Genomic DNA, 13752 nt, shown 5'->3' with positions numbered 1-13752 from the left:
AAAAGTGACGAGAGTACAATACTAACAAAAGCAACTAGACTACCAAACTGAAAGAAAAAAGCCCAAGTAAACTAAATGCACAACAACACAACACAACTAGCGGAAAGATTGACTGAACTAGAAGAAAACAATAGGCAAAAAGACTAGTAAAGGATAAACAAACACCTAGAGGCTATGTAAAAATAATAAAGGATAAACAAACACCTAGAGGCTATGTAAAAATTATGGAGGTACATGAGAGAACACCAGTGGACACGTAGAAAACAAGAGTTGACACTTACCTGATTCGTGTATTTATCAAATAGTCATTCCTGGCTGGTATCAACTCTCCTGTGACATTCCAATTCTCCAGTATTGGATAACCGTAATATTAAATTAACTGAATAAAAATGAAATAATCATAATTTGAAACCTAATAGTATTCATATTCCCCAAAAAATAATTCTTGTACTTCCATAACCATAATTAGTGGTGAGTATTTAGATGCCAAATCAAAATTTATATCTTGATAATCCGAGTTTGGGAGATACAATTTGAAAATATTTTATGTTATTATCAATACTAGGTTATAGTAAATATTTGTATTTAATTCATTTAAATCTAATTAAGTCAATATTTGCGTTTAATTCGTGGGATTATGATATATTTCCAACACGTTCGCCACAAACTTGCTTTGAATGAGTCGCGAATGGTGGAGACTCGACCAGTTCAATACATTCTCATCTTCTTCCTTCCCAGCTCTGACGACTGCCGTCTCTTTTTCTGAAAAAGGCAAAACTAATTCAACTATATAACTATATACTACAACGATTCAATTGACTCAAACAAGTACGCAATTTCTACACTTTTCAACAATATTTTTCAAATAAGGCAGCGGCAAAAACTGTTGCGAATCACCTCTGTTTCATGATCTGCAGCTGAGATTCTCGATCGGCGGCGATGGGGAGCTATTTGAAGGATTTTTCCGACGTGAAGCCGAAGAACTCATCCGAGGAGGCGCTGCAGCGATGGCGGAAAGCCTGCTGGCTGGTGAAGAATCGGAAGAGGAGGTTTCGCTTCACGGCTAATCTGTCGAAGCGTTTCGAAGCGCGCGAGATCCAGAAGTCCAATCAGGTTTGACCTATTTTTTTTCCAAAACTTTTCAATTAGGTTCTTCGCCTCGTTGACCTCTTTGATTTTTGCTCCGATTGGTTCAGTTTAACTGTGCTTAATAAACTATTTCCTGTGATTTAAAGTGGAATACTGAAACTGTGCCAATATATTTACACAAAATTGATAGTTAAACGAGTCATGAATTTCTGCTGTTATATGGATTTGGAATTTGAGATAGAATTGCTGAGGGAATTAGGTCGTAAATGTCGCCTAATTACCTGGTGACTGTGTTTCATCAAATAAAGGCTAATTTCTGCTGAGATTTCATCAAATAAGTTTTCATGTTGTTGTATTGCAGGAGAAGCTTAGAGTCGCAGTATTAGTTTCCCAAGCTGCTCTTAGTTTTATTCAGGGTAAGAATTCTACGACGTGAATTCCGTGTTTTGTCTCAATTTTTTTTATCTGTAGTGTGTGCTGATTCTGTCCCATAATGCCCCAGGTATAAGCTACAGTGTGCCTGAGGATGTCAAGGGGGCAGGTTTCGGAATAGATGCGGATGAACTAGGGTCGATTGTCGAAGGTCATAACGTAAAGAAGTTGAAAGTTCATGGTGGTGTTGAGGGTTTAGTAGATAAGCTATCAACTTCAGTTAGTGATGGGATTAATAATTCTGAGGAGGCGCTTAGTCGTAGAAGGGAAGTTTATGGAATTAATAAGTTTGTGGAGAGCCCGGCTAAGGGCTTTTGGCTTTTTGTGTGGGAAGCCCTGCAAGACACTACCCTCATGATACTTGCTGTTTGTGCCGTGGTCTCTCTGATTGTTGGCATTGCAACGGAGGGATGGCCGAAGGGTGCTCATGATGGACTTGGCATTGTAGCCAGTATACTTCTTGTTGTATTCGTCACTGCTACAAGTGATTATAAACAATCGTTACAATTCAAGGATTTGGATAAGGAAAAGAAAAAGATTACAGTCCAGGTTACTAGAAATGGATACAGACAAAAGATTTCAATATTTGATTTACTCGCAGGAGACATAGTTCATCTTGCTATAGGGGATCAGGTCCCGGCTGATGGACTCTTTGTTTCAGGTTATTCGTTGTTAATCAATGAGTCTAGTTTAACTGGAGAGAGTGAACCAGTAAATGTATCAGCTGAGAACCCCTTTCTTCTGTCTGGGACTAAAGTGCAAGATGGTTCGTGCAAAATGCTTATTACTACCGTTGGGATGAGAACTCAATGGGGAAAATTGATGGCTACTCTTTCTGAAGGTGGTGATGATGAGACCCCTTTGCAAGTTAAACTGAATGGAGTCGCAACTATTATTGGAAAAATAGGTCTATTTTTCGCTGTAATCACCTTTGCTGTTCTTGTGCAAGGACTGTTTAGCAAGAAGATGATTCAAGGTACCGTATGGAGCTGGTCAATAGACGAGGCACTGGAAATGCTCGAATACTTTGCTATTGCAGTCACCATTGTTGTGGTTGCTGTCCCTGAGGGGTTGCCTCTAGCTGTTACCTTGAGCCTTGCATTTGCCATGAAGAAGATGATGAACGACAAGGCACTGGTCCGTCATTTAGCAGCTTGTGAGACTATGGGATCTGCCACAACTATATGCAGTGACAAGACAGGGACTCTAACTACTAATCACATGACAGTTGTAAAAGCGTGTTTTTGTGGGAAAATAAAAGAAATTAGTAGCTCTATGGAGAAATCTACCTTCTTCTCAGACATTCCAGATTCTGTTGTTACAATGATTCAGAAGTCTATATTCAACAACACTGGAGGAGATATTGTCCTAACTGAGAATGGAAAAATCGAAGTCCTTGGCACACCTACTGAGGCTGCACTTCTTGAATTTGGCGTCCTCCTTGGAGGAGATTTCAAAGCAGAGAGACAAGCATCGAAGCTTGTCAAAGTCGAGCCGTTTAACTCTGAAAAGAAGCGAATGGGTATAGTTCTGGAATTACCTGGAGAATGTTTTCAGGCACATTGCAAAGGCGCGTCCGAGATTATTCTGTCCGCCTGTGACAAGACCCTGAATTCAGCAGGCGAGGTTGTTCCTCTAGATGAAGAAACATATAATTTTCTTAATGAAACAATCGAACAATTTGCTAATGAAGCTCTGCGGACTCTGTGCCTTGCGTATAAGGATATTGAAGGCGACTACAAGGCTGATAGTCCCGTTTCCTTTGAGGGTTACACTTTGATAGGAATTGTAGGTATCAAAGATCCAGTTCGTCCTGGAGTGAAGGAGTCTGTTGCAATCTGTAGGTCAGCTGGAATTATGGTGCGGATGGTGACAGGAGACAACATTAACACAGCTAAGGCTATAGCTAGAGAATGTGGAATATTGACTGATGATGGCCTTGCAATTGAAGGCCCAGAGTTCCGAACGAAGAGCGACGAGGAATTGCAGAAGATCATCCCTAAACTACAGGTACTTCTCTACCAAGAAGCACTTCTGCTTTTCTTTGTTTTTTAATTCTTGAGTTTATGCATAATGTATCCACTTTACTGCATACATGGCAGACCATCACTTGTCTTAAGTGGCTGATACTTAAGCAGGACTTTGAGTTTAAGTAACTTTAGGCATCGGGTGGAGATTTGAGCATTTGTCCATCTTGTTAGTCATGAAAATATAACTCCTAAGCTGGCTAGATGGTCATATTTTAAGCATGATGATTATTCTCATTATGTACATATTTATCTTAGATAGATTGCTTGATATGGGTGATATACATTCATTAATGATACCTATTCTATGCTTCTTTTCTGAAGGTTATGGCTCGTTCTTCACCAATGGATAAGCATACCCTTGTCAGGCATCTGCGGTCCACATTTCAGGAGGTTGTTGCAGTGACTGGAGACGGAACAAATGATGCTCCAGCACTTCACGAAGCAGATATTGGTCTTGCAATGGGAATTGCTGGAACTGAGGTATTAGTTTCGTCCATGAGTAGGATTATGCCTTGTGTGCTGGAAGCCTGGAAGTCATGGGATCTTTATATGTTTCCATTATTTTAAGACTGCTTCATGATATTGGTCTGATCTGAAAGTGATTGAAATTCTAGTTTTGTACTTCTAAACACTTACTATGAAGAACACAAAAGTCTTGTGTATAAATAATATGCGAATTGTGGAAGTGCCTGTTATGAAACTCATTACATTCTTTTTTATCTTGATTATCGAGCTTTGGTTGGCTGAATTTTTTCCTCTGATTAAATGAAACTTGTAGTGTGAACAGTGATTTACTTGCTGCTCGTTTACATTTTCCAGGTGGCTAAGGAGAGTGCCGATGTTATAATTTTAGATGATAACTTCTCCACTATTGTTACTGTTGCCAAATGGGGCCGCTCTGTTTATGTCAATATTCAAAAGTTCGTCCAATTTCAACTCACGGTTAATGTGGTAGCACTGATCGTCAACTTTTCCTCAGCTTGCTTGACAGGTGAATCACTTCATCAGCTTTCTTTCATATGGATTGATTTGTACATTTTTCACAATGTAGAAGTTTATTACTATCACATGATAAAGAAAATCTGATCCTGAGTTATGATTCGCGATCAGGCCAAACACCTCTCACTGCTGTACAGCTTTTGTGGGTGAACATGATTATGGACACACTTGGAGCACTTGCACTCGCCACTGAGCCTCCCACCAATGACTTGATGAAGAGAACTCCAGTCGGAAGGAAAGGGAATTTCATCAGCAACGTCATGTGGAGGAACATCTTCGGGCAGTCTATCTACCAGTTTGTCGTCATTTGGTACCTCCAAACTGCTGGAAAGGCTGTGTTCCGCCTCCATGGAGACGATTCAGAGCTGATTCTTAACACAATCATATTCAACTCATTCGTCTTCTGTCAGGTAATCTTTGTTTGACTTCTCTGCATCGACCAAATTCCTCGTACCACATTATCTCAGAGTTGAGCTTGTCTTTGATGCAGGCTTTCAATGAGATAAACTCCAGGGACATGGAGAAGATAAACGTCTTCAAAGGCATACTCGATAATTATGTCTTTGTCGGAGTTCTGAGCTGCACAGTCTTCTTCCAAGCCATTATTGTCGAGTTTCTGGGCACGTTTGCAAACACACATCCTCTCACATGGCAGCAGTGGCTGGCGAGCATATTGATCGGGCTTCTGGGCATGCCGATTGCAGCTGCCATCAAAATGATCCCGGTCGGGTCAAGGTAAAAACCAGCCTTAGATGTGAGACCTCATTGAACCAAACATTTGATCTTATTTTTTGGGACAAAGCATTTTGCTGCAGAAGTGTGACGTCCAATTCTCACCTTGATTGTCTGCTTAATTATTATTGTTATCATCATTTTAGAAACAGTTTAGCATACAGAAAGATGACAATTTTTGTACGCATCATTTACTTTGTTTTCATATGTTTAAATTACAAGAATATTTTGCTAGTGATGAGCTTTGTTCATTATTTTCCCCCCTTTTCATTTTTTGAAATATTACTACATTACAAGTTTCTGATGCTTTTGTAAGTTGAAGTTTAATTATCACATGCTGATTTAGCCTCTCTCGCTCTCACTAGTTATTAATATGACCCTATTTCAACATAATTAACTCTGAAATATTTTCAAAATTGTACGCAAACAATACAAAGTTTAAATTTAAATTGGTAAAGGAAGGGAGAAACTATACAGTTAAAGTACAGTTAGTGAAGTAAAGTACACATTAGTAGTATTTAGATTTTTTTTTTAACGAGTAAGTGAATTTAAATTTAAAGATCGTGCTACGGAGGACTTATGCGAATCTGAGATCTTTGGCCTCAGGCATTAACTTCTTTAGCGCTTGACCAACTCAGACGCACGTGTTTGGAATCTTTAGATGTGGACAGTGGGGAAATAAGAGAATAATTTGTAATAAGAAGATTTATGGAGTAATGAGTTGTAGAAAAGTTTTCATAAATAAATGTTAGACTAATTTTATAGGACACGGAACAAAGTAGACTACAATTTTTTATTGAATTATTTTTCTCACTTTATACTTTAAACTATTGAATATATTTTTTAACCATGATAGATTTTGTATCGATTCTGACCCATAAATTTTTTAATTACACTATTAAAATTCCAAATTATTTCTACACTATTAAACAATCGAAAATATTTTTTAGACCACACCTTATTAAATTTTCAGACTACAGAAAGTTGACGGGACATGCTGAATTAACCCAATGTGTTCAATATTTAAAAAAGAAAACTTACAAGGCAAAAATGACGGTGTTTTTTTATTTGTAAATATTTTGTAACAAATTCATTATAGAAACAATATATTCTCACATCATTTGTTTGACGAAATTGTTTTCTTCGCTCAACTAATTATGGTTAAAAAAGTTTGTTTCGGGATAGATTTTGTCTCCAGTGTCATTTTTCGAAATATTACATGACAATTTCAGGTGCTTTTGTAAGTTGGATTCAATTACCACATGTTGATTCAACATAATTAACTCGAAATATTTTTCTAATTAATTGAACCCATGTACAAATAGAGACGGTACCGTCCTAGAATTTGTTTAGATAAATATTTTCTCACATAGAAATAGAGACTATGGGAGTAACACAAATTTTGATTGGTACAAGTAAAAAAAAAAAGAAAAAAAAAGATAATTAAAGTAATACTAGTAGTATTAATAGAGTAAAGTACACTTAAGTAAGTACACATTAGTAATATTTAGAATCTTCAGATAGTGGACAGTGGGGCAATATGAGAATAATTTGTAGGAGTAAATAAGATAATGTGTATGAGATTAAGGTCGTGGAAAAGTTTTTACATAAATATATGTCGAGTTGTCGACTAATTTTATAAGATGGGCGAAAATGACAAAAATTGACTTTTTTATGGAACAAAAAGAGTTATCACTTTGGACCTAATATATTTTTGCACTATTAATTACTCCCTCCGTCCTACTAAATCATGGAGTATACAATATTTGAATTTTAACACGAGATTTTGTGTAGTATATTGTGTGTAAAGTATAAAGCAAAATAGTATTTCCATTTTAGGAAAGATGTAAATCTTAGTGAGATAATCTAAAAAGGAAAATTTTCAATTTTTAATGGGACAAAGAAATTAGTATGTTTTAAATTAATTGAAAATATTTTTTAACCATGATAGATTGATATTAATTCTACTTCATAAATTTTATAATTACACTATAAAATTCCAAATTATTTCTACACTATTAAACAATCGAAAACATTTTTTAACCATACCTTATTATTTTCAGACTACACAAAGTTGACAGGACATGCTGAATTAACCCAATGTATTCAACATCTTTTATAAAATAAAATAAAATAAAATAAACTTACAAGGCAAAAATAACGCTGTTTTTATTTGTAAATATTTTGTGATAAATTCACTATAGAAACAATACATCTTCACATGTTTTGTTTGCCGAAATTGTTTTCTTCACTCAACTTATTATAGTTAAAAAGGTTAGTTTACGGATAGAGTTTGTCCTCAATGTCATTTTTGTCATGCCATTTTTTTAATTATTTAATATATTGTGGCAATCCAGCTTGTCACCTCAATCTTTTGGAGTCCGAAAATAAATGTGAAGTATAATTAAATTTACAAACTTAATAATTTAAGGTTTCAAATTACACGCATTATTTTATAAGAGGCTTAAATACTGGCATTTAAATTAAATAGTACTGCAGGCATTTTTCAGGCTGATCATGATCATGAACAAGTAAAATAATCCACTTTCTAGTTTCTACCAAATTACATTACCCTCATAAAAATAAAAATATTTTCTCAAACTATATGGAGTAATGACAAAAGAATCTTTATAAAGATTGTTTAAGTACGCTTCTATATAGATAGATAAGCTCGAAACTCAAAAGGCCCTCTAGTGATTATGTAGGATATACTGAAATTTATTACCACCAATTCAATGACATCAAACCTTTTGTTTTTGTCACTCTAGATTATTGCATCATAAATATATCAATAAACATACACATAATTCCTGAAAAATTAAATCGTTAAAATAAAATTATATTAGTATCATAAATATATCTATATACATAAATACACACAATTCCTCCATTTAATTTACACAGAATAATTTCCAAAAAAGGGAGTGCAGAAGTCAACTAAAAACTACTCCATTTAAATGAAAATTTTCATCAGAATTTTTTTTATACGTATGAGACAACTGCCAAATGATTTAATTTTGCTACTTTTGAAAGTTTCCCTAAAAAATATTAATGATATCATAAATACATATTGCAATATTCATAAACATAATTCCACCATTTCATTTTTTTTACAGAATTGTCCAAAAGAAAAGTGCTGAAATTGTTGAGCAATGCTGGCAACTATCAGCCCTTAGATTGCCCTGCCCATCATCCTTCAACGGCTGAGATTGCATGCATCTTGCTACAAGTATCACCTCCATCTCTTCCACCATTGCACAATCAAGAGCTCTCAAACTACATACAATTTCATTTCTTCTGCAAATCATGGAGAATTCCATCTTTCAAATCCTTGAAAGCAGCTCCAACATTTGGCCTCAATCCACCTCCATTGATGACTTGTTCATCCCTCAAACTTTCACCAATAATAATATTTCTCCCAACCAAGATGCGGAAATGATCACAACTCCTGATCCAGAGCCAGAGCCAGTCAAGAAAGTCAGACAAGGGAGGAAGAGGAAAGAAAAGGAGAAAGAGAAAGAAACATGGTACAAAGGCCCTTGGACCAAAACTGAAGACAGGTACTAATTTAGTAAGAAATCTTGTTTTTTGTCCAAATTCTTTAATTTTTTAAAAATGATTGATTATTCTAATTGGAAATGGGAATGCATGCAGAAAACTGGATAGCTTGGTGATGCAATATGGCAACAAAAAATGGGCATCAGTTGCTAAACACATGCCTCGAAGAATTGGGAAACAATGTCGAGAGCGATGGCACAATAATCTTCGTCCCAATATCTCGGTTTCTATTTTATTTCTCTTTCCCTTTATATTTCTCTTTTTTTTTCAGTATTTTTTAACTAAAATGTTAGAAGTAATGATTAGGGTTTGTTTTGTCACGAGTAATTTTCATAAGATTACAATAAAGCATAAAAATTTGTTAGAGTGGCACTGAGTTTTATGTTCCACGGAAACAACTTAATTAGTTGGATTTTGGAGTATACTAATCACAACCACTTTACCAATTAGGATCTCATTCATCGAATTTATTACATAAAAAAAAAAAAAAAATCATTTTTCAGTTATTATGTAGTAACAAATTTTGATGTATGCATTTCAGAAAAGTGTAGTGTGGAGTGATGAAGAGGAGCTGAAGATAATTGAAGGCCACAAAATATTTGGAAATAGATGGTCTCAAATAGCAAAATTCCTTCCTGGGAGAAGTGAAAATGATGTGAAAAATCATTGGAACAAAACCAAAAGAAGGCAGACTTCTTCTAGAAACATCCAAAGGTCTAAGAAGCTAAGAGGCTTTTATCAGTCCACTGTTTTAGAAGAATACCTCAGGAATGGGATCTTCAACACCGCCGCCGCCGATGCTCCTCCTCCGCCGCAGCAAATCGGCGACGATCAAGAGGAAAATGACGGAACCAATGCTGAGGATGGTGATGTAATTCCCCTTTCTGTTGATGACTATGACATTGACGGCGTGCCTTTCTTCTCATTCGAGATCGCCGCCGCTTTTGAAATAGACAACTGTCTTGATGCCGCCGCCGGCGAAGCATCTCCGGTGATGGGCGGAGATGACTACGTCGCGGCGTCGTATTTGGCGATGGATGAGGCGGTGGATGAGGAGATGAACTTCTTGAGAAGTCTGTTTAGAGATGATATGTAAAATGCTATCTTCAAAGAGTTAATTAATTAGCTCTTTTCTAAATAATTTAGAATTAAATAAATGTAGTATTAATAAGGAGTACTTAATTATTGTGGAATACAATCTTACTATTAATTAAGAGATTCAATCAATTTCTGATTCAATTCTATACAATTTTCTCCTTTTTTTTCTAAATCTACTAGACACTATTTTATTGTATTTTACACAAAGTATTTTCAGCTGTTTTTTTTGGTTTATAGTTGCATGGAGTGATATTTTACTGAAAGTAATGTATGTGACGATTGAGCTATAGAAATCATAAAGTAATATAGGATATTTCGGAACTCCTCCACATATATAAATTCCCACGCATTATTATTTTTAAATTTTAAATAAGGGAAGGACAGAGAAATTTAATTATTAATATTACATAAATATAATATTATGCATAATTAAATTTAATATACTTCATAGGATCATGCTCACTTTTTATGCACACGAACTTAATCCTAGTAAAAGTAAGATAATGGTATTAATAAAAAGTTCTATTTCTATTATGAGGTATGTGGATAACTGTATGGTCCCACCTTTTATTGTGAAGGAAACAAAATGTGGGCCATCTAAGTAGAAAATATGACATAAGAATTTAAGAAATAATTTTTAAAGCAATTAAGCATGCACACTCTCGTGTGCCATAAGGAAAAGCGTATATAATAATCAACTCCCTTTTTTTTTATAACTATATAAAAAAACAGAGTATATGTTTATGAAACAAAAATTTCATATGTTACACCTTCAACAAAAAAAAATCAAATTTATTGAAAATTTTATATTTTACACCTCCAGCTTTTCTTTTCTATCATCTATGTATGCAAATAACTTTTGTTGTAGATGAAAAAGAATCACAATTTGTTAGAAATGACACTGAAATTTGTGTCTTATAGAATTAATTGTTTGGAGTTATCTACCTAACACCCACCTCATCCCAACTCGCCCATCATCATTTTCTTGGTATTCGATGAATAAACCAAAAGTATATGCTTCTTGGAACCTTTTTTCCGGATTATACTGAAAAAAATGAGAAAGAAAAATGAGAAATAGAATCATAGGAAAAAAACAAATTGAGGAAGAAAAATGATAACATAGTCACATTCAAAGCATGAACATTTTTTACATCCAAAAATAAAGAGGCCTATCTCAACCCACTAGTTAATTAAAATCTTGAGAAGGTGTCAAGGTGAACAAATTTTAGCTAACTTGATTATTTGGTCATTCCGGTTGAATTTCAAGTTTAATTTAGTACTCTCGATTTTGTATAAAATGTGTCATTAATTCATTTTTTTTGAAAAAAAAAATTACATGGTTAGTCTGACTGTAATATAGTTTGAGGAACATTTTTTTTTAATTTATATCCTTTAATTATTAAAAATGTATGATAGCAAAAAAAGTTGTGACGATAGCCTGAGCCCGCCAATTTTTCGGAGCCAAAAAATGAATGGGGAACACAATTGGTCGTCTACATAATGGCGGCGCCGCCTTATATCAATGACGTTGAAAGAACTTAATCGATATAGATACGAGAGAACGCCTATTTTAACACCTTAACGGTCCTGTAGATATTGCATGCGTCAGTTATTTTGTAATTGTCGATTAAAGAAATAATTGCGATACAACATCTAAACGTTCTATGCGTTAGCTAATTTGTCGTTATGGCGTACAAAATTATCCATCGTACATTTATCCGTTATTTCATTGATAAATAGTTGTAGTAATAAAATTGAGTAATGAAGAGATGGCAATCAAATTTTCTTTAATTTCAAATAAAAAATATATTAGACTACAATATTAATATTTTTTTAAAGTCATATTAAATTAAATTTAAAATTAAAATTGAGACTATAAAATGAACATAGTACTACGTGAAATCATTTCAGAATCAAAATGGGCCAAAAAAAAGATGGGCCACATTTGGTCAAAAATTCATAAAATCCGAATATACTCCTCATAATTTTATTGGTTTTGGGTTGGGCCAAAATAAAGAAATACGGATTATTTATCAAATAAAAAAACATTGACTGAATATAATAGCACATGTAATATAGTAGTAGTAATTTTTTTACCTAATATATTCTACATAAAAAAAAAATGACTTTATAAGTACTACATAAGAATCTGGCGTTGACATGGTATATAATTTAATTATACGTACTTGTTAATAGATTCCTTAGAGAAGGATTTTAGTCAAATAATGGGACATGACAAATTTCTTTGAAAAGATCACAGTTTATGCCTATAAAATGACTACGAAATTATTAATTAATTGTTTATATTTTATTGTCTTTCTCCTCAGGTTTCAACTGCAATTGTGTCGGCAAGAAAAATTCTTCCAGTTTGAGTTTACATAGCAAACTACAGCTATAAGAGTGACAACAAATTTAAACTAGCTATAACAATATTTTAGAAAGTGATAATAAATTTCGGTCAATATTAGATATGTTCAATAGTGTTATACTGATAGAACACTATAGTATCCGTTCAGTTCCCACTGCAATTTATGATTATATGTTATGTTTATTCTTAAAAAAAAAGGTCAAGTTTAATTTTACCTTGATAAGTGCATATTAATTTTAACTAAATATTGCTAATTAGTACTACCTCCATCCATCCCATCCCATGCTATTCCCACTTTTATGTTTCGTCTAGTTCCAAATTAATTATACTATTTATATTTTAACTAAAAATTAGAGTATTTAATTAAATTATTGGAGTTAATTAATTATTTTCTTTATTAAATATTTTTTATACTTAAAATACTAATTTAATTATATTATTAATTATTCAAATCTAAAATTAACAATAAAATAAAAAGTGGAAGTAATATGAGACGGATTAAGTAATTATTAAATTATTTATGTTTATTTTATAATGTGTACAGTATTATTTTGATAGTGCACTTTTGCAAAGGGGAATGTGATTTTATGTACTGTACTGATGCATGTATCCTGATTTAGAAATAGAGGTATGCCAGTTAGTTCAATGTAGATTTGACCAATCACAATATCAATCATGATTTTTAAAGTATTTTACTTTACCACAACAAAAGGTCAATAATAATAATATACTTTAGTAAAAGTCATACTACAATAGTACAACTTATTTGATATACTAATGTTTTGGAATCATAAGCTCTATAACAAAAGCAATTCAATTACAATCCCAATATTTTAATTTTTTTCTCCTCAAACAGAAACATTCCTTTTTACATTTGACATTTCCCCATAAAATTTTATTCGACGGTCACCCAAATCTATCAATTTTGTCATAAATACTCATTTTGTTCAAATAGTTATATTTTCCAGTGTAGTCGGCCCATTTTTTAATAGCTCTACTAATATTATAAAGAAAATGTCTATATAAAATATAATTGCCGCCATTAATACAAAAAATTAAAATATAATGATAGGGTGGAAATCGATTGGTTAAGCAGCACGAAAATAATATTAATACATATTGCTAATTTAGAAAACCGTGTTGCTAATTATGATTTAAAATATGATTTTTTGAGGTATTGACATGTTTGATTTATGAGAAGTAAAAGTGTAAAACTATCATTTTATAAAAACAATTTTTTGTACGAAAATAAAATTTGAGTAACTTAATAATTAATATATATTGGAAGGGTGAAATTATAATAGTTTAATTTATTATTACTAAATAGTAAAATTAAGATTTGTATTGTATAAGGTGGGATGTGATCAAATGCAAACCATTAATCTGATACAAACTCCAAACTCCAATCCTAGCCATTATTTTTTACAGATTTGTGGTTAAGATTGC

At 33.3% G+C, this 13752-nt stretch overlaps 2 protein-coding genes across 2 annotated transcripts; both read left to right on the top strand.

The window, feature by feature from the left end:
- Positions 1-667: 667 nt before the first annotated feature.
- On the top strand, positions 668-5516 carry LOC125222171 (calcium-transporting ATPase 1-like). The gene is made up of 8 exons (XM_048124659.1): positions 668-828; positions 918-1113; positions 1451-1505; positions 1592-3531; positions 3873-4031; positions 4371-4542; positions 4662-4960; positions 5041-5516. The coding sequence occupies exons 2-8, from the start codon at positions 940-942 to the stop codon at positions 5287-5289; spliced, it is 3048 nt and encodes a 1015-aa protein (XP_047980616.1). The 5' UTR covers positions 668-828; positions 918-939; the 3' UTR covers positions 5290-5516.
- Positions 5517-8699: 3183 nt separating this feature from the next.
- LOC125218359 (transcription factor MYB98-like) lies at positions 8700-9978 on the top strand. The gene is made up of 3 exons (XM_048120012.1): positions 8700-8842; positions 8937-9063; positions 9382-9978. The coding sequence occupies exons 1-3, from the start codon at positions 8718-8720 to the stop codon at positions 9934-9936; spliced, it is 807 nt and encodes a 268-aa protein (XP_047975969.1). The 5' UTR covers positions 8700-8717; the 3' UTR covers positions 9937-9978.
- The last annotated feature ends 3774 nt before the right edge of the window (positions 9979-13752 follow it).

This window comes from Salvia hispanica, chromosome 4 (assembly GCF_023119035.1).
Source record: "Salvia hispanica cultivar TCC Black 2014 chromosome 4, UniMelb_Shisp_WGS_1.0, whole genome shotgun sequence".
Taxonomy (NCBI): Eukaryota; Viridiplantae; Streptophyta; class Magnoliopsida; order Lamiales; family Lamiaceae; genus Salvia; species Salvia hispanica.
This window is presented reverse-complemented; position numbering and strand designations above follow the sequence as displayed.